This window comes from Nycticebus coucang, chromosome 4 (genome assembly GCF_027406575.1).
Source record: "Nycticebus coucang isolate mNycCou1 chromosome 4, mNycCou1.pri, whole genome shotgun sequence".
NCBI classification, from domain to species: Eukaryota; Metazoa; Chordata; class Mammalia; order Primates; family Lorisidae; genus Nycticebus; species Nycticebus coucang.
In genome coordinates, this window is record NC_069783.1 from 118,444,595 (window position 1) to 118,466,888 (window position 22,294).

At 49.8% G+C, this 22,294-nt stretch overlaps 1 protein-coding gene across 1 annotated transcript in view; it reads right to left on the reverse strand.

The window, feature by feature from the left end:
* TBX5 (T-box transcription factor 5) overlaps nt 1-12,827 on the reverse strand; it is a 46,609-nt gene extending 33,782 nt beyond the window's left edge. Inside the window, exons 1-6 of the mRNA XM_053588467.1 lie at nt 12,314-12,827; nt 10,504-10,688; nt 8,723-8,817; nt 6,475-6,594; nt 5,563-5,710; nt 2,761-2,913 (exon numbers count right to left, since the gene is read on the reverse strand). Of these exons, the coding sequence (XP_053444442.1) occupies nt 2,761-2,913; nt 5,563-5,710; nt 6,475-6,594; nt 8,723-8,817; nt 10,504-10,650 (663 nt within the window). The 5' untranslated portion in view covers nt 10,651-10,688; nt 12,314-12,827. The remainder of the gene's footprint in view (nt 1-2,760; nt 2,914-5,562; nt 5,711-6,474; nt 6,595-8,722; nt 8,818-10,503; nt 10,689-12,313) is intronic.
* Nucleotides 12,828-22,294: the final 9,467 nt, after the last annotated feature.

The following is a 22,294-nucleotide window of genomic DNA, read 5'->3' on the forward strand; positions in this document are numbered from 1 at the left end:
CAGTCAGGCTCCAGAGTCCACACCTTAACCCTACTGGATGGAGAGTAAGAGCTCAGCTGGTTTCTACCCATGAAGTCAGAAGTCTCAACACTCAGCCCAGGTGGGACAATAAAGTATCAAGACTGAGTCCACAAATCACGTGCAACCCTGGCCCGCTTATTTAAATCACACATCATATATCCATGCAGGAAAGGTTTGCAGGGGCCCTGAACTTGACGGGAAAATCATACTGCTTTGGACTTGCTCCTGACAAAGAAAATAGGTGCTTTCAGTATGCTGTAAGTGAGAAGCAGGAGAGGAGAACAGAAAGTTGTCTCCTGCGAAATCCCCCTTCTGGATGTCAGGGAATCAGTCAGGCTGATGAAACAGACCTTTATTATAGCTCATCTGAGCTTCCTGACCAACCAGCAAAGAAACAAAAAAAGCAGAAATTTCTGTGTATGAACCCATTGTGTGGTCATCAAATACATATGTATCCAAATGTGTATTTAGAGACATAGATTTTTAGATCCATGTACATTCGAACACACAATTCCCTAGATTGTGCTTAAAAAAAAAAATCACATATGCACACCCTATCAGGCTGGCACAAATTTTATGCACATAGATCACAAAATGGATGCACTGGAGAATAAATTTGTTTTAAAAATAGGGATTTGGGGGATGTTAGGTATAACCAGACATTATAGTGACAGTTTTGTGGGTATGTATGTCAAACTTATCAAACTGTATACTTCAAACATTGCAGTTTACTAGGTGACAATTATACCTCAATAAAGCTCAAAACAAAGAGAGAGAAGGAAAGAAAGAAAGAAAGAAAGAAAGAAAGAAAGAAAGAAAGAAAGAAAGAAAGAAAGAAAGAAAGAAAGAAAGAAAGAAAGAAAGAAAAGAAAGATTCTCCAGACCTTGCCACCCTAATGGTTCCCAAAGTCATTACTACAGAGAACTTCGGAACTTCCCCCAAAGAACCTGAGCACCCACATGGCTTTTTGACAGGTCATTTTTGTACATCCACACCCTCCTGTCTTTCCTGTACAACCTGGACTTTCTTGGGGGAAAGGAAAACAGAAAAAGTCTGACATATTTTTGGATCCTCTGTCAGGTCTGGAAGCTCATATACATGGGGAATTGAGCCTTCTGATTGCTATTTTTTAACCATCACACAAAGTTGAATACAGATTTACAGCAGCCATCAAGAAAACTGGTTTCAAGGAGTCAGACTCACATTGGCCTAAAATAGTTTTGCACCTTTCAGGGCATTTGACTTGCATTGTTTTGGCTCTTGCTGGTTCAACTGTGAGGGGAACTGAGAAAATTCATCCTTCCCCTTGAAATCATAATTGTGTTTTGAGGGAAGAAAGCTCTCTTAAGACTTGGGTTCCAAGATAGGACTTGTGGCCTGGAAAGGACCCCATCCATCATAGCTTGGCCTCAACACAGACAACCTGGATTTGGAGACAACTCAAGGCATTTTGTAAGAGCCCTGGCCTCCGTGGGGTGTTATCTGCTAGCCCAGCCTGCACTGGAATGACCTTCGTGGGGTCTGGAGGATTTAGGGTGCAATGCCTGCCTCTCACCCTTCTCTGGCCTCTCCTTTCAGGCTCCAAAGCCCCTGCGAGCTTCCCTCCACACCTGCCTTGCTAGTGGGAACAGGAGCTATGAATGGGAGGGGTGCCACTATCCCTACATCCATCTAGGTAAGTTGCAGATCCCATAGGGACCCCCTATTTTGCCCTCCTAACCCCAAATCACAGCTGCCTACTCCCAACAGTTGACAGTCCCACAAAGCCAGGGGTTCTGCCCCCAATACCTACTGCTTGCCTCTCCAGATCCCAGATCCTTTCAACAAGTGTTAGGAACCATTAAATCCCTCCTACCACCCACAATAAAATGAATTCACATATATTCAGGTATCTAAAGAACAGAGGTGACTCGTGACAAACCAAGACAAGCTCTTTCTCTAGGGGAGAAATAGAAGATACTGCCACCCAATTTGTGGTTATGGGTGGCCAGTTCCAATGTCATTGTCAAACCTGGAAATGCCAAAATCAGAGCCCTGATTTTGAACAACATGCATCTGACATTTACACAATCTACCTGGCAACGGTCCCCCCTCTCCACCAAACTGCAGCCACCTTCTCCCAAATAATTTATGTGCTCTGTAAGCTCCACAACTCCCCTCCCCAGAGTCATCTAAGTCCTGGGACTGCCAGAGGCATAGATAGGCTACTCCATTTTTGTTTTAACAAGGCAAACTCTGCTTGTGAATGTGGTCTGGGGTCAGCAGTTACTGAAACAATTAGGAAGGCATCCAGAAAGTCCAAGCCCAGCAACTTTGCCACGTGCCTAGCTGCCAATTGAGATACATCTAAAAGATAGAGTGAAGGAAAAAAGAAACTGATCCAAACAGAAAAGTTGGCCCCCGCAAAAGGGTGGCCCAGGTCCCTACCAGAGCACAGAGCCATGCAAAAGGTGACCTATCTTCCTATTAAGCAATGAGCACTGCCTTCTTATGTTGAGAGTGTGACCATCTATGGTTTGACAAGCTTGTTTCTAACTGGGTTGTGCACATACATTCATCGAGCCAGTGAATTAGCACAAACAGCAATAATCCTTAGGCTGCAATTTTGACCCCTGGGGTGGAAGTTCATGCTCACTTTGCTAGAATCCTTAAAGCATGAAGTTCTAGCAGGAAACCCCTGCAGATTCACACAAAAGAGCGCGAAGCCCCAGGCGCTGGTTCCAGGGTGTGGCACTTACCTTGTGGTTCTGGTAGGAAGTGACCGCAATAAACGCGGTCTCAGGAAAGACGTGAGTGCAGAACGCTGTATTTTTTGAGCCAAATCCATTATTTTCATCCGCTTTCACGATGTGTAATCTGGGCTGGTATTTGTGCATGGAATTTAGAATAATCTAAAAACAATAAAGAAAATGAGATTGTAGGAAAATCAAAACTCTCTTTGTTTCCAGATAAAATCCTGCTCCCACCCCCCTCAAATTAGCCTCATTACAGAGGCTCTCGAAAAATAGATTTTTTCCCCTCCTGTTTTGAAAAGGAGCCAGTGATTTCATTAAAAAGAAACATTTCAAAAATGACAATTTCCAACCAAAAAAGCCAAGGTAATATTCCAGGAATCTACCCAAGGCACACAGGGCAGTAAATCAGAATTCTTAATAAAGTTTGCTTAATAAATTAACTCCCTGAGTTAGGCCACTTCCCACCCCCATCAAGAGCTGAGCAAGTCTGGAGCAAGAAATCAGAGTTAGGGGAAGGCTGGGTGGCAATTTTGGAATGGGGAGAGGAGGGAGAAACAAACAAATAAATAAACGTACAAATAACCCTCCACCACACCCCCCAAAAAGAGAAACAACCTCTAAGGGATGAGAGGGGAGACACTAAATATTTGCAAAACTGAAAGAAAATCGCCAGTTCACTCATGGCCTTTCCGCTGAGACTTTGGGTGGGTGAATAGACTTCAAATCTTGGCTCTTTGTTTACAGAACAAGCAAAGTGGAGTTCATGAAAAAAAGTAGATGAGGAGGCATCTGGCCTCCAAGGATGGGGGGGATACGGGGAGGAAGCACCTGCCCCACCTCCACCCACCAAAGAAGGGGTGGGTGTCCCAGGAGGCTCCCTTTCCCCAACTTTACCAACATTTCAGGGGTAACAAGCAGAATTATCTCCAGGCTTGGCCCCAGACAGAACTGCTCCATCTGCTTTTGGGGGGAATAATCTCTTTTTCCTTCCTTCCTATCTTTCTCTTGTTAGGGGAGCGCCGGGGCAGGCCGGGTCTTAACTGCTGTGGCCCTGCTGTTGTTATTACAACCACCGGTATCACTTTTAGGAGGACCTCGGGGCTGCGCGTTCTTGCTGGAGCCACGACTATTCACAGGAAAAGTGGGTTTGTCTTTCTGGTGACGCCTGGTTTGGAGATTCCCGGGAGGCGGTGAACTCTGATAGTGCCCACCGAATGGGGGTTCGCCGCGTGTAAGGGCCTGACGATCTGAGCTTTTTACCCAGGACCGCAACCTGGAGCGGCCAGAGGTTGTCTCAGTGTCTTTGATTATTTGCATCATGACCCTGGGGCAGGATTCTGGGACCAACTCTTGAGACCCGAGCTGGGGGAGGGGAGAGCAGCTCGCGGCGGCCTAGGGGCTGCCCAACCCGGTGTGGCCGGTGCGGCTCTAATCTCCGGCCGCCGATAGCGACGCCGACCGGGGCGGCGTGGCGACAGAGAGACGCAGTGGGGCCCCGCCGGCAGCCACAGCCCCCGGCCGGCGCGGCCATCCTCCCGGCTTAGCCAAATTGCTTTGACGGCTGGGGACAGTGCGGAGACATCAGCGCGAGGACGATCTAATGGGCCCTAATTTCATTAGGGCGGCTCTGGATTAAAAATCTGGAGTTTGGGGTGGAAAATCGCCATCAGCGGGGGCAGTTCCAAGCAGCTTCAAACACCTGAAATTTGCAGGGGTGCCCCGTAAATTTGGTGGCAGGGCATCCACCCCAGAGTTACCCCCAAGGCACACCCAGAAGAACCAGGGTTAGGAACTGAAAGGAGGCTAGGTGCAGTCCCACTCTCCAGACCCGAGGTTCCATCCAGGCCCTTGCAAGGGTCCCACCCTGCAGAAGGAAGTCCCTAAGTGATGCCAGTAAAAGCTACACATTTTCTTGGAGGGGGGTTGTGAGGGATTGCTGCTTATTGAATATTCCACATTCAGTTTCAGAAAATTCACCAGGCTTCCCTCTCTGGACAATCCAGCCTCCAGGATTAGGATGCTGGCTTAGGTTTACTCGCTCTGGGTACAGTGTGGGTAGGGAGAAGTCTGGACATTAAAAAAAAAAAAATCTCGAACCTGTGAGCTCAGACAATAAAAAAAAAATCCACTCTAAAGGATCAAGCTAAAAAAGAACACCATCAACAGACTTCTCCTTTTGTGGGCTTACTCCCCATCTATAAAAGAGGGGGCAGATGACTTGAGTTCTCCCTCCCACCTGGGACATTCCAGTAATAAGGCAAGACTTGGAAGGGGGTAGGGACTATATAGGCTCCCACTGTGGTCGGGCCTTTGTGCAGTCTGCAGGGTTATTTGGTGGACTAGGGGGTTCATGTTTTCAGCGTGACTAAAACAGCCTTCTACCCCTAGCCCTAGATTGGGTTCGCAGGCCCTGGTGTCCAGGCCTGGAATGAGCAGTTTTAGTTACATAGGAAAGCCTGTAGGACTGCAGAGGGGCAGACATCTGACTAGGAGAACAGGGCAGACCGAGGAGGACATAAAGAAAAAAAGCAAATGGAAAGCCAAATTAATAGGTGAAAGAAATAAGAGAAAAGGAAAGAGAGAAGAGATGAGAAAGCAGAAGACACGGGAAGGGGAAGGAAGTCCAGATCAAGAAAACAGAGGAAGAAAGAGACCAAAAGAGAACAAAATGGAAAAAAAAAAAACAAAAAAAAAAAAAACGAGGAGGTGCACTTGGGTGCAAGGAGCCAAAGAGGGAAACCCAGTGAGAAGAAGGGGTACAGAGGAGAGAGGACAAGAGGCGGTACTCCTGGGGTCAGTACTCACATGCCCAAATGGGTCCAGGTGGTTGTTGGTGAGCTTGAGTTTCTGGAAGGAGACAAGCTGCCTCATCCAGTGTGCCCCGGTGGCTGGGGAGTCCGGGTGCACGTACAGGCGACCCGGCATGGCAGGCTCCGCTTTGCCGGTCACAGACCTAGACCAAGGAGAGGTGTGACCAGAGTTTCAGCACCTTCAGTGTCGCCCAGAGGTAGCACACTGAGGCCAGATCAATCAGGTACATGCACCTACTGTGGATTGCTAAGCTGGGAATGATCTGGAAATGGCCTGACCCTCCTCCAGTCTTCCTTAGGCATCTGCAATCCCAGCTGCCCTGGAGTCCCTGGTACCTATTCCTCCCCCAGGGCCAGAGCCACCTGGGGCCTTGTAGCCTCTTGATGCCACAAACAATAAATAGGCAGGTTTCTAAAGTTCAAGATATATAATAAGTCTTGAAAACTCCTTGAGGACTTTCAAAAGGAGGTTTCCTTGTCAGACTTCTGCACTGTTGGCAGCGTGGGAGCAATCACCCAAGGAATGGGCCTCTCCTGTCCTGCTCGTTTAACTCAAATATCACGGCAGACTTTGCAATTTCATAAAAGGCATGTTCAAAGCAGGTAACTCATAAAACATAACTGTAAATGGTTTTATGCCCCCAGAAATACCTCGAGCATTTGGTAACAATACCCCTTTTAAACATCCACAACCCATGGAGTGTACCATTAGATACAGGCACCTCATTTCCTTAGAGCCTTAATTTTCTCATCTATAAAATGGGGGCAATAGCAGGAAGCAATGGAATAGGCACACAGAAGCCTCTGGCACACAGTAAGAGCTCAAAAATGTTTATTGGTTCCATTTGAAGGCGGGGGGTGTTCCATTTTCCTCCCTCCCCTTTCCATCTGCCACTCCAGCGCCTACCATTTATTATCTGCAAACTTGTATCTGTGGTCGTCCGCGGGAACAATGTCCATGAGGAGAATGTACTTCGTTTTGGGATTAAGGCCAGTCACCTTCACTTTGTAACTGGGAAACATCCTCCTAGGAGAGAGGGACAGAAGAAGAGAGGGAGACAGGAATCAATGCCAATGTTTTGAAGAATGTCCACTTATCTTAATACAAGAAACGAAAACGGTTCTTTCAGAAACATGGAAGGGAAAACTGGCCCCGCTCCGCTTTCACCAGGATCCATCCCGGGTTTCCCGTGAAGTTGTGAGGAGGAGAAAAAGCTCAGGCAGGCGGGCAACTGGAGGTATCAGAGGAGGAAAATAGAAACAGGAGGCCTGTGCTTCTGGAGACCTGTTTTCAAAGAAGCCTGAAAGGGACCCCCCCATTTCAATTCTTGCTAAGTGCTCTTTTCAGAGCCAGACACCTCCTATTTGGGGGGAGCGGAGGCTTACTAGGTACCAAGCTATCCACCTTACCGGTGCAACCAGGTGCTTCTGCCTGTCCTCCCACCGCAGGGCAGCTGGACAAGAGTCCACCAAGGTGTGTGCTCTAGGGACGCACATGCTTCCTGTCCTGACTCTGGTGCTGTGACCCAGAGATGAGGGAAAGCTGTGGTTCCCAGTATAATTAGGTTGGTGATTCCTGACACAGGTCTCTAGAAGGGGGTTATTCATAAATGCCACACAATTTCTCCAAGGCGCCTGGCACTCTTCCTTTGAGGAGCTAAACTCATTGGCCATCAGCAAAGAAATTCCAAATCTATCCGGATTTGATTTCAGAAAAAGTTGGCACCTGAATTAGTATCTGGTTGTTAGAAAGCTGGTGGCACAGAATGGAACTGCGCCGAGGGCTACCTCTCTGCATTCGGGCGCGAACTCCAAATTCCTATTCTGTTCTTGAGGAGTAAGCTCCAGAAAGCAAAGATTCTCAAGGTTGGCCTAAGGGGGAAGGACACATTGCTGGATCTTGGCTGGCTCAGTGATGGCGGGAACGGGCGTTAGGCGGTCTCTGTTCAAGCCAGCTGAAGCCCTGTAGTGTTTATCTGCCTGAGTGAGCACGCCTGGAGGTGGAGGCGCAGGAGACTCCGCAGGCCTTTTATAGTTAAATCCTCTCAACTCAGGCTGGGGGAAGAAAGGAGCCTGGCTGTGTCTTTCCTTCCTGGGGGAATGAGAAGAGGACCGCAGTTCCTTGGTATAAACAGAATGAGCCTCCTCGTTCACTCAGGCCTTGGGCCGAGCAGGGAGCAGACATTGTTTAATTTTAAATAATAATAAATGTCACTGTTGTCAGTTTATTGAGGGAGTCTTCAGCTGGAGAATCAGGGGGTGTCTGGAAAGGCAGCTCCACCCTCCCCCTTCACACCCTCGGTGGTGGCTTGGGCCTACTGGCCTCTGGCTTCACACCGCGCCTGCTTTGGGCAGACCTGGGCTTTTTGCCCTTCAAGCCAGTCCAGCACCCACTACTGCAGAGTTGTGGCGAGGTCCTGGCACTCGTGCACACACCAAAACACAGCTCTGTTCCATTGTCTCACCACCTTCCTCAGAATTCTAGCAGTTCTTGCTAAAACTCCCTGCAATCAAACTTTAAGATGAACTCTGGGGTGTCTTGGCCAAGCTGCGGTGTTTATCAGTGTCTGTATATAGAGCCCCACCGAAGCCCTGGTTGAGTTTCAAAGGCTTCGCCTGCTTTCTATAAACACTGAAAGAGGTAGCAAAATGAGTTCAACAATTCAGAGTTTGGCTATTGGGTGGGACCCTGGAACCACTCCAAGGTCAGAGAGGTTGGGAATGGGGGTGGAAGGCAAGGTATCCAGTCCAAGACCTATGAAACCCAAAGCCCTTCTCAAGTCTGTTTTCTCTGCCTCTCTCTTCTCTCTTTCTCTCATTACTAATCCATGCAGATAGCATGGCCTCCCAGGCTCTTTAGTCTTTTTATATACGAGGTGGAAGAAATGCCCAGTTTCCGGAGTCGAACATTTGGAGTAATACTCCTACTCTGCTGAAAACCAAGGGAGAATTTTCCTCCTACCTCTTTAAAGAAAATCGGGCCAAACAAAATATATTCTCACTGTCTTTCTCTTTCTCTTTTATTCTATTCTCTTCTTTCTCTCTGTCCTTTCCCCTTTCACCCTGTCCTTTCTCTTTGCACTCTGAAACCACCTTTTCTTCTTCGTGTTTCCCACAATTTCCCTGCACTCCTTCTACACAACTAATGGCCTCACCTTCCAGCCTTGGTTATGATCATCTCCGTGCCCACTTCATGGAATTTCAGCCACAGTTCTCTTTCATGGAGAAACACCTTGATTCCTTCCATGCCCTGCAGTAAAGAGACAAAAGTCACACCAAGCTCTGGCAGCCGTGGTTATTCCTTCCCTAAATGCCTGTAAAACACATTCTCCTGAATTCTGTGGGCTCAGGGTGGGAAAGTGCCCCAGCCCACTGCAGAGCTCTCTGCAAGGAATCCCTCTGTAGGCACAGTCCCAGAGGAGGTTTCTAGCAGCCACTTGATCTCACAGTGGTATGGTGTCTCCTAATGCCACCAACCACCAATGCAAGGCTAAAGAATAATCACCAGTTTTCAGAGTGCTACAGAACGTCAGTAGCAAGGACCACGCTTAGGAAACATGGGGCCAATTTCAATCCACTTTAACCAAAGTATAGTTGGAAAAGAAAACCCAACTCGATCTAGAAAAACCCACTCAAGATACTCTTATGTGGACACCTGGATGCTCACACACAAAACATACAGATGTGCAAATACCGTACATGTGCTGGCTTATTCTTGATCATGGCGGTTTCAAATATGAACATACGTGAAATTTTAAACTTAAGAATGTTTATATGATCGTATGTTCTCATAGTCCAGAACAAAAATGAAGTAATTCTCAACGGTTATATTAATAAACTTTCCTGACTCTCCCTACACTTAGCTCTGTTACCTTTGAGTTATTTTGATCACGAGGCAGGGCAGAAGCCGTTTAACCTTTCTTTCTGCTTTCTACTAAAAGTTATTTCACAAAACCGATGCAATATATTTATATATATATACACACACACACACTCACACACACCAAGTCTTCACTTTGAAATGATTTGCAACCATCTAGAAAGTGGATTTGCTTTTTCTTAAAAGAAAAAAAAAGATTTCTGTAAGTTGCCCAGACTGGGCTTATGCTCTCTGCTTCTGTACAAATATCCACACATTTTCTGGAAACACGAAGGCAAAGGAGAGAAGCTATGAAAAAGTCAAGAAGGACGTTGAAACCCCAAGGAAAGGTCTTAGCTAAGTTCAAGTATCTCTTCGGGTCAAGTCACCCGGTTCTGAATCATGTGTCACCCTATTTTAAAATGATCAGAGTCAACAAGGGCCTCTTTGAGCACCCAATGTGCCCGCCGCGTTTAGGTCTCAGAGCCCAAGGAGAGGCTCCTCCCTCTGCTCAGGCACAGCTGGTAGCCAGGCGAGCCCGGGCCCATCGTGCCCTCTCGGAACAGCCCTGTGCGCTCCCAGCGGCCGGTGAGAGCCGGCGCGCCAGCCCTCCAGGCCTCAGCCGACTGCAAGACAAATGGTGCGGCGCGCGGGTCCAGGCGGCGGCGCGGAGGAGGCAGGCGGAGGCGGAGGCTAGGAAAGATCTGAAGAGGGGTCAAGCCATCGCTCATGCCCGCCTGAAGCGGCCGCTGACCCGACCCTTATTAAGACGCTTGGGGCCGATGCTACACCTAGTGCCGCAGGAAAGGAATTATTTGAGCATTAGCTGACCCCGAACAGTCAGATAATTGAGGTTTCTCCCACCATTTAAATAAATTTCAAAAATCCTCTGGCCATAAAGATAATCATCACAATAAAGTGGATGTGAATATACTAGTATTGGGGGAAACAGGTCAGAGAAAGATGGAATTGGGTGGGAATAAAAAGGAAAGGAGATAATAATGGGCAGGGGGAGTGGGCTTTTTTTTTTCTTGATCCCAGAGTCTCTGCAAAGGGCCCCCTCCCATGTCGCCTTACCTGCTGGGTGAAGGCAGCCTGTGGAGAGGACGGGGACTTGCTGGGGGCCCCTAGTGCGCTCTCAGGTTTTGAATCACAGGGCAGGTCTTTTGAGTCAGGCTCCAGAGGCGTGTGGGCCAGGCCAAAGCCCTCGTCTGCGTCGGCCATGGTGCACCAGGCGCCCTGTGCCCAGGCGAAGTTCTGCTCTGAAGAGGAGAAGCAGGGAGTGAGAGACAGAGAGAAAGGTTGGCGAGCTCAGTTCTAATGAGAGGGAGCTGTTTGGCCCCCAATTTCCAGCTGCCAGCACCTCCGTGCCCCAATGAAGGAGGCTGCTGAAGGTTCTATTATTATTGTCATTACTGTTACTTTACGACCAAGGCAACCTCTTGCAAAAGACCCGACTCAGACCCTGAGGAGTGAAGCCCACATCTCCTCTGCTCAGGCTCTCTGTGATAAGCAAGCTGCCAGTCAAATTTGTCTGGACTTCTGGAAGAGCCAATAAAGATAAGGCGTTGGTATTTTTGGAAGTCATTGGGTAGAAACCAAAAACAAAACAAAACAAAAACCTAGTGTCCTTTGGAGAATTTTTTTTCTTAGTCAAATTACAGAGGAATATTAGAGTGTCTTTTCTTAAGCCTCAGCAGAGGAATCGTTTCCTGCAGCAGGCCAATGTCTGAAATAACCCGCCTCTTGCAAAATCAAAAACATAGGTTGGGAAAAATTTGCAGATTGGGACTCTAGGTTCAAAAGAGAATTCGTGTATATCTTTTACCAGTTACAGGCCTTAAAATTAAAAGTCCTTTCCTTTACTCCAACCGTAAACATGATTTTTTACAAAATAAAAACAGCTGAACAGAAGACACAATGAGGAAAGCAGCCGTGCAACGGTCTTGAGGGAGGTTCGAGACTGGGTGCCCCCCACCCGGCAAATATTCAGCGGCTGGCTGGGGTGACAGGCATTTTGTCTAGCGACCAGGCCGAGGGGAGCTTCTCCGAGCTTCAGTCAGGCCTGACTCGCTAAAACTGAAGGCCCAGGCTAGGGCTTGGAGAGGACAAAACCAGGCTCAGACAAAACCTCAGCTACAGGCACCTAATCGACCACCTGGGTGCCCCGCAATACTCAGAGCCACCCAGGTCCGCAAGGTGTGAGGTAGTAACATGCAAACAGCTGCAGAATGATTCAAGGCAGGTCCAGGGAGCCTGTCTCCTGCTCTCCGATCTCCTTCCAATGTCCTCACAGTTTTCACACAGGAACCCCCCCAAAAATAATTCAGAAGGATTTAAGAAACGGGCGCAAGCTGTAGTCCCCAAAATTTGCCGATTAAGCAAAAAGCTGGATCCCACTCTGGTCTGCAGTGACTGGAGATCTAGAAGTGAAGCCGAAAGGACAGCTTCTGAGGCCCGACTCCTAAGCAGCTTTCTTCACGTCGCCCTTGGGGTTTCGGGGAGGCAGTGATGTGAGCCTCGCAGCCTACTCACAACAAAAGAAAGCAGGGCTGGCGCCCCCATATGCTCCCATTCACCGCCGGCCACGGGGAGAAGCTCATCCGGCTCCCTCGCCTGAGTCCCCGGGAGTCCGGGCTGGCGGAGGCGAACAAGATGCGGTTTGACAGAACCAGGCCGTGTGTCCTGCATACCTCAGCGCCGCTTCCCCTGCCAGGGCCACCTCCCGGACTCCACTTGCTGAGGAGCTCCGGGCCGCGCAAAATCTCTGCAAGCCGGGCTCTGCAGAGCTCAAGGCTCGGCTGGAGCCCGCCATTCGCGCCGCCCTCGGCCAACTCGGCCAGCCGGTCCCTCCCGAGATTCCCGGGCCGTGCGCGGGGCCGGTTACCTCGCTCCGTGAAGCCGGTGCATTCACCACCCTCTTGCTCCTAGCAGGGAAGCTGGCGGCGAGGCGGCGGTGCAGGCATGGTGGCTTCGGGTTTAGGTGGGGGACTGCTTGCCCAGACTAGCGGCTACTGCTGCCTACAGGGGCGCACCCACCGCTGGAGCCTCGGCTGCGACTGCCCACCTCCAACACACACCTCCTCCGCTTTGCGCTCCTCTTCCTAAATATTTCCAAGTTGGCAGGCGCCAGAAGGGCTCCAAAGAACAAAAAACAGCAGCCTCTGGGTGCACCGCCACCATATAATCTCAGTGCCCCGTTCCTCCCTAGCACCCCCAGAGAGGGTAAATTGGAATACAAGAGGAGCCCTGTGAATGGTGGAAGTCCTTTCTGAGCGTTGCTTTCGGGTTACACTTCCTGAATTTGAGGTAAGAGTCTCAGCCTCTCTCTCTCTCTCTCTGAAATACAAGCCAACTCTGCTGAGCACAGTGAGTTAGGTTGCCTTGATGCTCACAAAGTATTGAAATCGCCTATCCAGTTAGCTCTGACTGCACTCTGCACACCTCTCTCTCTCCCCTTTTCTCCCTTCCCCCCCATTTTTTCCAATAGATTTTCCCAAACACTCAAATCCCAACAGTGAATCTCCAACTCAGAAACCTAGACCTGTGATCACCCCCTCCTCTCCACCTCGCTTCCAACCTCCATCTATCTCTGCTCCTCTGAGCAAGCGATGGCTGCAAAAACTCCAGTACAAATCAGTACAAATCATGGTAAACGTGCTCAGTACTTTTGCCCATAACCTAATCTCCGTGACTCAGGCAGGGCAGTGCAAAGAACGGAGCCTGAATGCACTAGGCGAGCACACACCCCCAGGGCCCCTGCAGCCTCTAAGTCTCCCTCATTCTCCCTCCAATGCTGACCTCCAGCCAGAGAGCTTCATGACCCCGCCTGGCCAGCGCTCACTGCCCTGACATCTCCCCTCGTCCCCCACTCTTCGCCCCCCCACTCTCCCACTCTCAAGTTGTCTAGGATGAAGGCAGGATGAAGGTGGGTCAGGATGAGGGCTGAGATCAAAGTTGCCAAGAAATCGCTGTGGGGCCCCAGCCCCCACCCACTCGAGCCACCAGACCTCCCTTGCTCCAGGTGTACACGAGGCAGTGCCCAGTTTATTAAAATAATCAAACAGTCATTGGGGACTGGCGAGAGTTTTCTCCACTCGCTCCTTTCCCTGCCCTTCCCCTCTCTGAAATGTGTTATTTTGAGGGTGGGTTGAAGAGGTCAATAAAAGCATAAACACAGTCAGCAGGTCTCAGTTTGAGTAGACCCAGATTGGGATATCAACGTATTGGTGCTTAGAATAAATGTCAGGGGTCCCCCTCTGTTTCCCAGTTTCACCTCCTGTATCCCTTCACCCTGATCTTTTCTGGGGCTGTGATTAGAGACTTGGGCCTGCAAACCAAGATTTGGAGAGATGAATGAAGGGAGGAGAAATGTCCCAGCAACCACCTAACCCTGTACAGCTGCTCGGCTAAAATCCCTGGCCAGGCCACCTGCAGTATGCCAAAGTGGATTGTCCAAAGGTAAATGTGAAGCAACCAGGGAGAAAACCAAACCTCCTTTGCTACAGTTCTCACTCCACCTTCCAGGTTTGTTTTCAGACAGACCTTTGTCAAGTCAATTTATTTATTTGTAAAAACACCCTCACCCTCCAAGTGAGCTCAGAAAGACTTTGGGTTTACTAACAAGGCCACCCCAGGGCAAAGACAGAAAAACAAATATGGCATCAGGATAGGCTTGAATCTCTGTATCTCTGGTAGAAGGAAGGGGAAATCCAGAAAGACCTCTCCAATCCCTTTAAATTCTCTGAGATTTGTGGATAAAATTAATTCCCATAAATAACCTGCAGAACCCTCCAGAGAGAGACAATCTGGACTCCTCCAAGTAACAGCCCAGCCAAATTTACTTAGTTCAGGGAGCTGAGATGGTCGAAGGACAACCACAGATCTGGATTTTTAAACCTTTGATGAGAATCCATTTCTGCCAGGTGACTCACGAAGGCATTCTTATTTTGCTTGAAAAGTAGACACCCCAGGGTGGGGGGTCAGCAGGACCAAGATGGGGTGGGAAGCAAAGGAGTGGTGGGCAGGGAAAGTGCAAAGAGAAACTTATCCTCCCCCCCACCACTTATTTCTCCAGAGCCACACTCACCTCCAAAAATCCCACCTCTTCTTTCCAGTGTAGAAGCCAGGAGTGCTCCTGGCGGGGAGGAGGGTTCAGGTGAAGACTTTGAAAAGGAGCCCCCAAAAGAGACCCCTGTAGTCCAGGCTTTCTTCCAGCCTCTGTTAAGACAGTGCCTCCCAGCTCGAAGTTGGTTTGTGGTCTCCGTCAAATTAAATATTACTGTTTATGACCAGGCATACCCCAATAAAATAAAGAGGCAACCAGGCGATACCGACTGTCTCACCAGCCGCTGCACCTATAGGACTTGGAGACGTCACGAGTCACGCAACCCGGCCGCAAGCTGTCACGCTTGACTGGGGGGCAGCGGCAGGAGGTTAATTTCTCTCCATCTTCGCCTATCAGTCCCTGGTCTGAGCAGGCTCAAGTCCGGGACGCCTCGGCCCAGGAAATAAATAAAGAGATAAACAAACCCAGGACTCTCGAGGGAGAATGGGGGTGGAGAACGTAAGACACAAATAAAGCCAAGATCGATTTTCTTAGGGAGGGGGAAAGGAGGGAGCAGCTAGCCGCCGTCTGTCCCAGACCCCGATTGGAAGGAAACCAAGTTGTTCTGGGGGAAATGAGATCTCTTGCAGGAGGCATGGGATTCTTAGTATTTTAAAATTATTTCCCCCTCCGAGGAGCAGGTCTTAGCAGATGAATATCGAGGCTCCACGTTAGCCGGTTTTGTGTGGGACAGAACAACTCAGTGCTCTGTTCTCAGACCTGCATAGAAATAATTACTGGGCCGTCGTGAAGGGGAAACGAGACAGACATTCAGAGGGAGAGAAAGTTGTTCTCAATGTTTCTTGCTGAGGGAAAGACCATTCTGCGAATGCTCCTGAAACTAGGTCCAGGAATACAATGCGTCCCAGAGTGGCCCGGCGTGGGGGCGGGGTGCTAGTGGGTGGTGGAGTGGGAGTGGGGGTGGGAAAGGCTGATTTCTTCGGAGAAAAATTACAGCACGGCGGCCCGCAGAGAGAGAGAGGTACTTGGTTTTATTTCCTAATAAGACAACTATTATTTTCAGTCTCATCAATGGGCATAATTTCTAAGCAACCTTTGGCGCGCAGCTGGGAGCCCAGTAGGTTCGATTGCAAAACATAACGGCATAGACGCCCCTGGCGGCGCCAAGAGAAGAGCTAGGCCTGCCCGGCGCAGAGGCAGAGAGCACCCGGCCTTCGGGAAGGGTAAGTTCCTCGGCAAGGGGTCCAGGGGGAGCTGGACATTCGAATCTGGACTTGCCCCCTGCTTCCGGGTTTGATTCAGGGTTTCTCGATCCCCTAGCCCCCAGGGCTTTCCGGAGCATGGCCTGGCTCCAGGCCTGGACTGGAGCGGCAGCGAAACGCGCAGGGACTCAATCAGCAGAGCAGCTGTAGGAGCCAAGGTCAGGCCCGCGGGGAGAGCGCGGGCAGTGGCTCTCAGCGCCGGCCTTGGGCGCCAGGGCCAGACGGGCCGCTGACCCCGCTGTTTTCAGAGCGCAGAACCCGCGTCCTTCCTCTCTGCCAGGCCGCAGTGGCTTCCCTGAGCTTCGCTTTCGTTTCCCAGGTTATTAATAATTATCTTCCCCCTTAAAAGTGAGTCTCAAGTTCATTGTAGAGTTTGTTCCCAGATGTCAAGGAAGTCTTTGAAAAGGAGCCCCCAAAAGAGACCCCTGTAGGCCAGGCTTTCTTCCAGCCTCTGTCAAGACAGCGCCTCCCAGATCCAAGTTGGTTTGTTCGCCCAAACCCGGGTTTGAAGAGTTGGGTTCCTAGATGACCTCTGGGCTGACGTGGGCCAGAAAACCGAGGCCTGAGCCTGATCGCCCCGCCGGGGCTGGAAAGGAAAGACAAACCTCCCAGCGCAGCCGTTTTGTTTCCATTTGGCTCCCTTCTCTCGAATCCCGGTCCCGGCCCCTCCACCACCTGGACCAGCTGACAAAGGGTTTTGCAAACCCAGCTTCTCCAGACGTTCCAGAGCCCACACCACTCATGAATAAGCTAAAGACCTCTCCTCCATTTCAGATTCCCCATTCTTTTCCCTAATAATTCGGGCAGTAACCCCCAGAGCTGGCTACAACTCACACCACCGAAGTCCTTTCTGAGAACTGCCGCTTTCCCCGACTGGCTCCCAGTTCAGTTTTCTCTCAAAGTGTATTTTTCTCATTTTTGCAAAATTCCTACTCTAATTTTATTACCGCCAAGAGGAGGGAGTAGAGGTTCCTATTTTTTAAAGTCAAAACCAAATTAAAAGAGCTATTGCTGTTGATCTTTCTTATTTTTCACTTTCTCCTTCCGTTTTTTAAAACAGTCACATTCAAGACTACCTTACTGCTTTTTTTTTTTTTTTCCAAAAGAGAACTCGCTTAAAAATACACCTGTTTCTCTTTCGATGTGTCTGTCCCCACTTGACCTGGGTGCTACTTGGGGGGGGGGGAAAGGGGGCAAAACGTAGAGAGAAGTGTGGAGGTGGCTGAGAAAATTAATAAGAATTATAATGACAATAGTAATGATGACAAAACTAAACTCCGACCAACTCAGATTCAAAAAAAAAAAGAAAGAAAAAGGTCAATCTGAGGCTGAGAAAGTCTCTCCTTCCTCAGGGGGTCACTTTCCCTCTCATCTAGTTAAATCTGGCATGATTATGTTTTTTCCAGGGACACAGTATCTCTGTTTCCAATATTTCATTTAGCTCCCAGTCCCCCCTCCTTTTTTGATGAAAGTATGTGAGATAATTACTGGTGTTATTATTATCATTGTTGAATATCCCAAATCCTACTCCAATACTTCCAACAAGAATTATTATCACTCTTTATCCTTATTCATGTTGGTGTTGTTTCACGTGTGGGAACTATTCCTGCCACACTCCCCGAGTTTGGTGAATCAGAATTCTTTTTTTCTGTTCAGGGTAATAAAATAAGAAATGGAAGGAGTGGCATTCTAGAGACCCAGGTGAGAGGATACCAATGCTAAGGATTTGTACAGTCTAGAAAGCCGGGAGAGAGTGGCGGTAGGAGATAGCAAAGCGACTGCTCTCGCCGCCTGCAATTTTGGAAGACCCTGTGTAGACCAGTGAGGGTTCTAGCTGGGAAAACCTGGAGTCACTGTGAGCCACACTGTGCCTGGGAATTGCCACCAAGTCAGTGGCCCAGAACCCACTGATAGGCCTCCCCATGTAGTCCCCAAGTCTACACCATCAGTGTTCCCCCAAAATATAAACTAAAAATATATCAAATTCCAGGGCTCTAAGCCTGTAAGATAGAGACTTAGACTAATACTTTTAAATCTGGGGTGCAGGTGAGGGACTTGTCTGGACAAACTCTCCCTCAACCAAAGGGTGCATTGGAAACTTGGGAGCTGCCGCTTTCCAAGTCTCTGGAAAGACAAATTTTCTTTGGCAAACAGAACGGTGTCGCACTGTCGACAGGGCAGACTATTTTTCTTGTTCCCTCCTGGGGGGCGGGGGGGGGGAAAGAAAGCAAGAAAGAAAGGGAAATTAAATCCACACGTGTTAAGCGCGTTCAAAGGGCCAGATTCAAAACCAGAGACTAAAACTGTGACTCCAGTTCTGGCTGCCCATGGGCCTCTTTCCAGCCAGTCCAGCCTTGCAGAGCAAGGCATCCCCACCGGAGAAAATTAGATCCCATGTTTTATAAAGCCTTTTATTTAAGGTGCAGGGGCGTAGGTCTCTGCGTAGGTCTCTTTCAGAGTCTATGCTACGGAGATTCAAAACTCATAGCTGCAACAAAAACCAAGAAGATGGCAATTATGATAATAACTGCCCCCTCTGTGAAAACTCAGCTTGAGATCTTCTGAATCTACCCAGTAATTCGGGCAACATTCAGGCTATGGTCAAACTGAGTCAGGCCATTGTTTTTGGAAATTCCTAAATCTGGTTAGGCTTTCAGACTTGGGCCTGCCTGGGTCAAAAGCACCGAAAACACTGTTTTTATTGATGCCAGAATTGCCAGCCTAATCTGCGGGGCTAATCTGTGCATCCTTCACACCTCTCTTTTGGGGAGTTATTTTCTGGAAAGAAAGCTACAGGCCGGCTTCCAGAGGTGTTCTGGCTGCATGGGAGGGGTCAGAGGAGGCCACCCCACTTGGAGCTGCAAGTGAAAACTCTGGTAATGACCTGGAGGAGGTGAAGGGTGGTGGGTGGGGGTGTGGGTGATGAGGGCAAACAAACCCCAAACTGGAAAGATCTGTCACCGAAAGGATTGCATGGTCGAGACCTCTAATTTTTCTTCCCCTTCATCCAGACTCCTCTGGCCCTTTGGTGCTGGATTTCTGGCCTTTGGGGGCAGAGGGATAGAAGAGTTTTAAATCTTGGACCCCAGAGCCTCACTCCGCCACCCCAAATCACATTTAAAAAAAAAACAAAAAACTGCTGGGAGAAACAAGTGACAGAGGGTTAGTGGTAGAAAAATTCATGGCAATTGTTTCCAAAAGCCCAGAATTTCCTGGTCACTACAGCAATTCCTGGCACCAGTCAAGGCTCTCAACAATGGGGCACCCGCCTGAAGACAATCTCAAATTTTGCTGCACGTTCTGAAGCCTGGAAAGCACTTCCGCCAGACACTCTTGCCCTTCGTAAGCCTTCTCAGAGAGTTTAACAGAGCAGGGATTTTAAAACATCCCCTCTTTATACACAGAGAGAAAGCTGAGGGTTAGTACCAGGTAGGTTCTGGTCTCAAGCTGCCTTTTGGAGTCATAAGGATGATCTTAGAAATGTGTGTGCCAGCAAAGGGGCACCTGAATTGCAACCTGCAGCCTCTTCAGGGGAACATCTGAGCCTAGATGTGGCAAGTCTGTTCAAATCTGGTCCCTACTCCATCTGTGTAGGTGGAGCCGTTCACTATCCAAGCAATCTTAGCTTGTCTGGACTAAGTTCTTATAAAAGGAAAGAGGAAAGTTGGGCACTAGAACTTATGACATTGATGTCTGCAAGGGCTTACTGAGGGAAAGAATAAATACACACTTCTTCTTCTTTTAGATGCAAATTGTTCATTGTAGATACAATAGAAATAACATTAAACTAGTATTTTTTTGGAGCATTGCTTTCTTTTTACTCTACATGGGTGGGAAAGTGCCCGGTTTTTCTTTTGGCATTTGGACAGGAGGATGACAATATAGGCTGATATATGTATATATTTTTGCATACAGTTTATCCAATTTGGAGACAGCAAGCTCTGAGAAAGCATCAGGGCACTGCCCAGCTTGGCAGACCAAGGGGGTGAGGACAGAGGGCAATTGAGAGAAGGTGTCCTTGCCCCTGGGGTGCTGGCAGAGGCTTGTGGGCACGGGCTGGAAGCAACTTCTCTTCTGGGTCCCCCCAGCTTTGTTCCACTCTGCGGCCAATCCCAACCATACTCATCTCAGAACTGATCAGGGAAGACAAAACTTAGCTTCTCTCACCTCACTTCCCATGTGGCATATAATGTCCCCAAAGCTCCTGGCTGGTTCTGTGGTGCTCTCATCCATTCCTCTGCCTTTGGAGAGCCGGAAAGCAGCCTGCAGAGGTCCCCTTCCCTAACCCAAGCCCCCATCTTCTTCTTTCCTGTACATTTTTGCACTGACCTTTTCAGAAGAGTCCTGCTTCTGTCTACACAGCCACCAGGAGAGAAATGTGGGCATGTTAGGCTCACAAACCTGTTAGCATTTGAGGCACAATAATCGCTAACGTTTAATAACATTTACGGCAGGCCCCGCAAGAGCTGGTGTAACATGGTTCCACTCACACATGTAGCTGTAAATAGCTCAATGAGGAGGAGGCTCAATTCTCCCCACCTTTACAGAAGAGGTTTCTGGAGCTTTGATGGGATTTGAACCCAGATATCTGACTACGGAGCCCAGAAGCTCCTCTCTCTTGGCCAGGGCTTCTCTTCCAAGCCAGGGACTGGGAATGGGGAACAGGCCTGTTGAGGTGTGGGTGTAAAGGGCACTTTCTAAACTTGTAAAAGCACCTCCAAGTCCTGGGGCAAAGGCTCGGGTTTCTTCCCGATTCGTCCCCTGTCCTCTCCCACGGAGGAAGCAGAGGGACGCAGAAGAGGACCTGGGGCAAACGGCCCGCCTCGCAGGTTTATCGGGACTGGCGGGAGGACAGGAAGACGCGGAGCCTTCCAGGTCTCTCCTCAAATCCTGGCCCCTGGTCATCACAGCCTCAAAGCCTGCACACACTGTCCCCTGGAGGGAGGGAGATGGGTGGGTTGGAGGGGCAGGAGAAGATGTGCCCGGCTCCATTTTTTTTTTTTTTTTTAAACAAATAGGCTCAGCGAGGGTGAGGGCTCTCGGGAAGTGGTCAAACAGCCCCTTCTGGAAACGTACCCTGCTCCTCGCCCTTCCCTGGTCTCGGGTGCCTTTAGGTAGAGCCGAAAAACAAACCAACCAACCAACCAACCCAGCGGCTTTCTCAGCGTGGTGGAGCTCGCCACGGGCCCGTGGGTCTCCCACGCCCTCGGTTCTCAGCGGCAGAAGAGCGCACACCAGGAGTCCCGCTGCCTCAAGGTCCCAGCATGCGTTTGTGTGCTGGGGAATGGGGGCAGTCACAGGATGGTCCCAGACCTCACCGAGGCTCCCCGAGACTCTTGGCCGGGAGGGACCTGCCTCTGGCGCGGGTCCTGCGGCCTCCGCAGGCGCAGGCCAGCCCTGCGCTTCCCTGGTTCTTACTCTTCCTTCCTCCGCCGATTGGTCCTGGCAGCCGCGCTGGCTGCCGCAACACCAAGTTGGGAAGGGAAGGACTTCTTTAGAAATGTGGGGGACTCTGAGATACAAAGCCCTCAGGTAATGCCTGAAGTGGGGACCCCACTTTCTCACTTCCTTCCCTTCAAGTTTCTCTGCCCCGTCCCCCCTGCATGGGGAGGGATCTTTCCAGGGACTGGGTCCTCCTACCCCCCACTCCACCCCACCCCTGCAAACCGCACTCTCTGAGGCATCATCACATGATCCTGCCGCATCTCTGGGACCCCCAGCTAGGCCCCCTTCAACCCAACCTGGTGCCAGCAGCTAGACAGCAGAATTCTCAGGGTCTCGCATGCTGGTTCAGGCCCAAGACTCTTCAGGGCTTCTTGGAGAGTGCCCAGGCCCCAGGAGCCCAGCTCTTAGAAACAAGGGCCAGTCCTACTGTGGCCCTGTCCCCTCCCAGTCCCTATCTTCCCACAAAGCTAGAGGTTTCAGACTACCCACCTGGAGACATGAGCTTGTGTGTCTGCTGTCCCTGTGGCTGAATATGACCTTATCCTTGAGTATTCATTGCTGCTTGCCTGTGTGCCTCTTGAGGAGGGAGCTTACGTGTGTGTGGTGTGACCTTGTGTGGGTCTCTGTGTCATTGTGGAAGGCACTGTGTGTGTGTGTGTGTGTGTGTGTGTGTGTGCAGGGAATTAGCTTGGAGGGCAGCCACCATCCAAACATCACGGTAGGTCAGATGGTTTCCTGGGCTCATAACCTAGGGCTCAGCACCCACCCCCCTTTATTGGCCACTTTTATGATTATTATTTTACCCACAGCTCCAAGCAGAGGCCTCGGCCTCCTGGAAGGCAACTGCAGGTTGCCATTCAGCCTGGGAAGCCAGAGGGACAATCTATAGGCAGCCTGGGCCTTGCGACTACTCTATATTTAGAAACAAATTCCACACTCACTTCCTGGGAACTGGGTGAAAGGCTCCTAGGAGTGGAGGGGACAGTGTTTCTGTCCCCCAGCACTCAGGGGAAATCCCCACACTCTTGGTAAGTTGTAGTATCGGGGCACGATCTGTGCTGGAGCACGAACACGACAGAAATGCACACCTTAC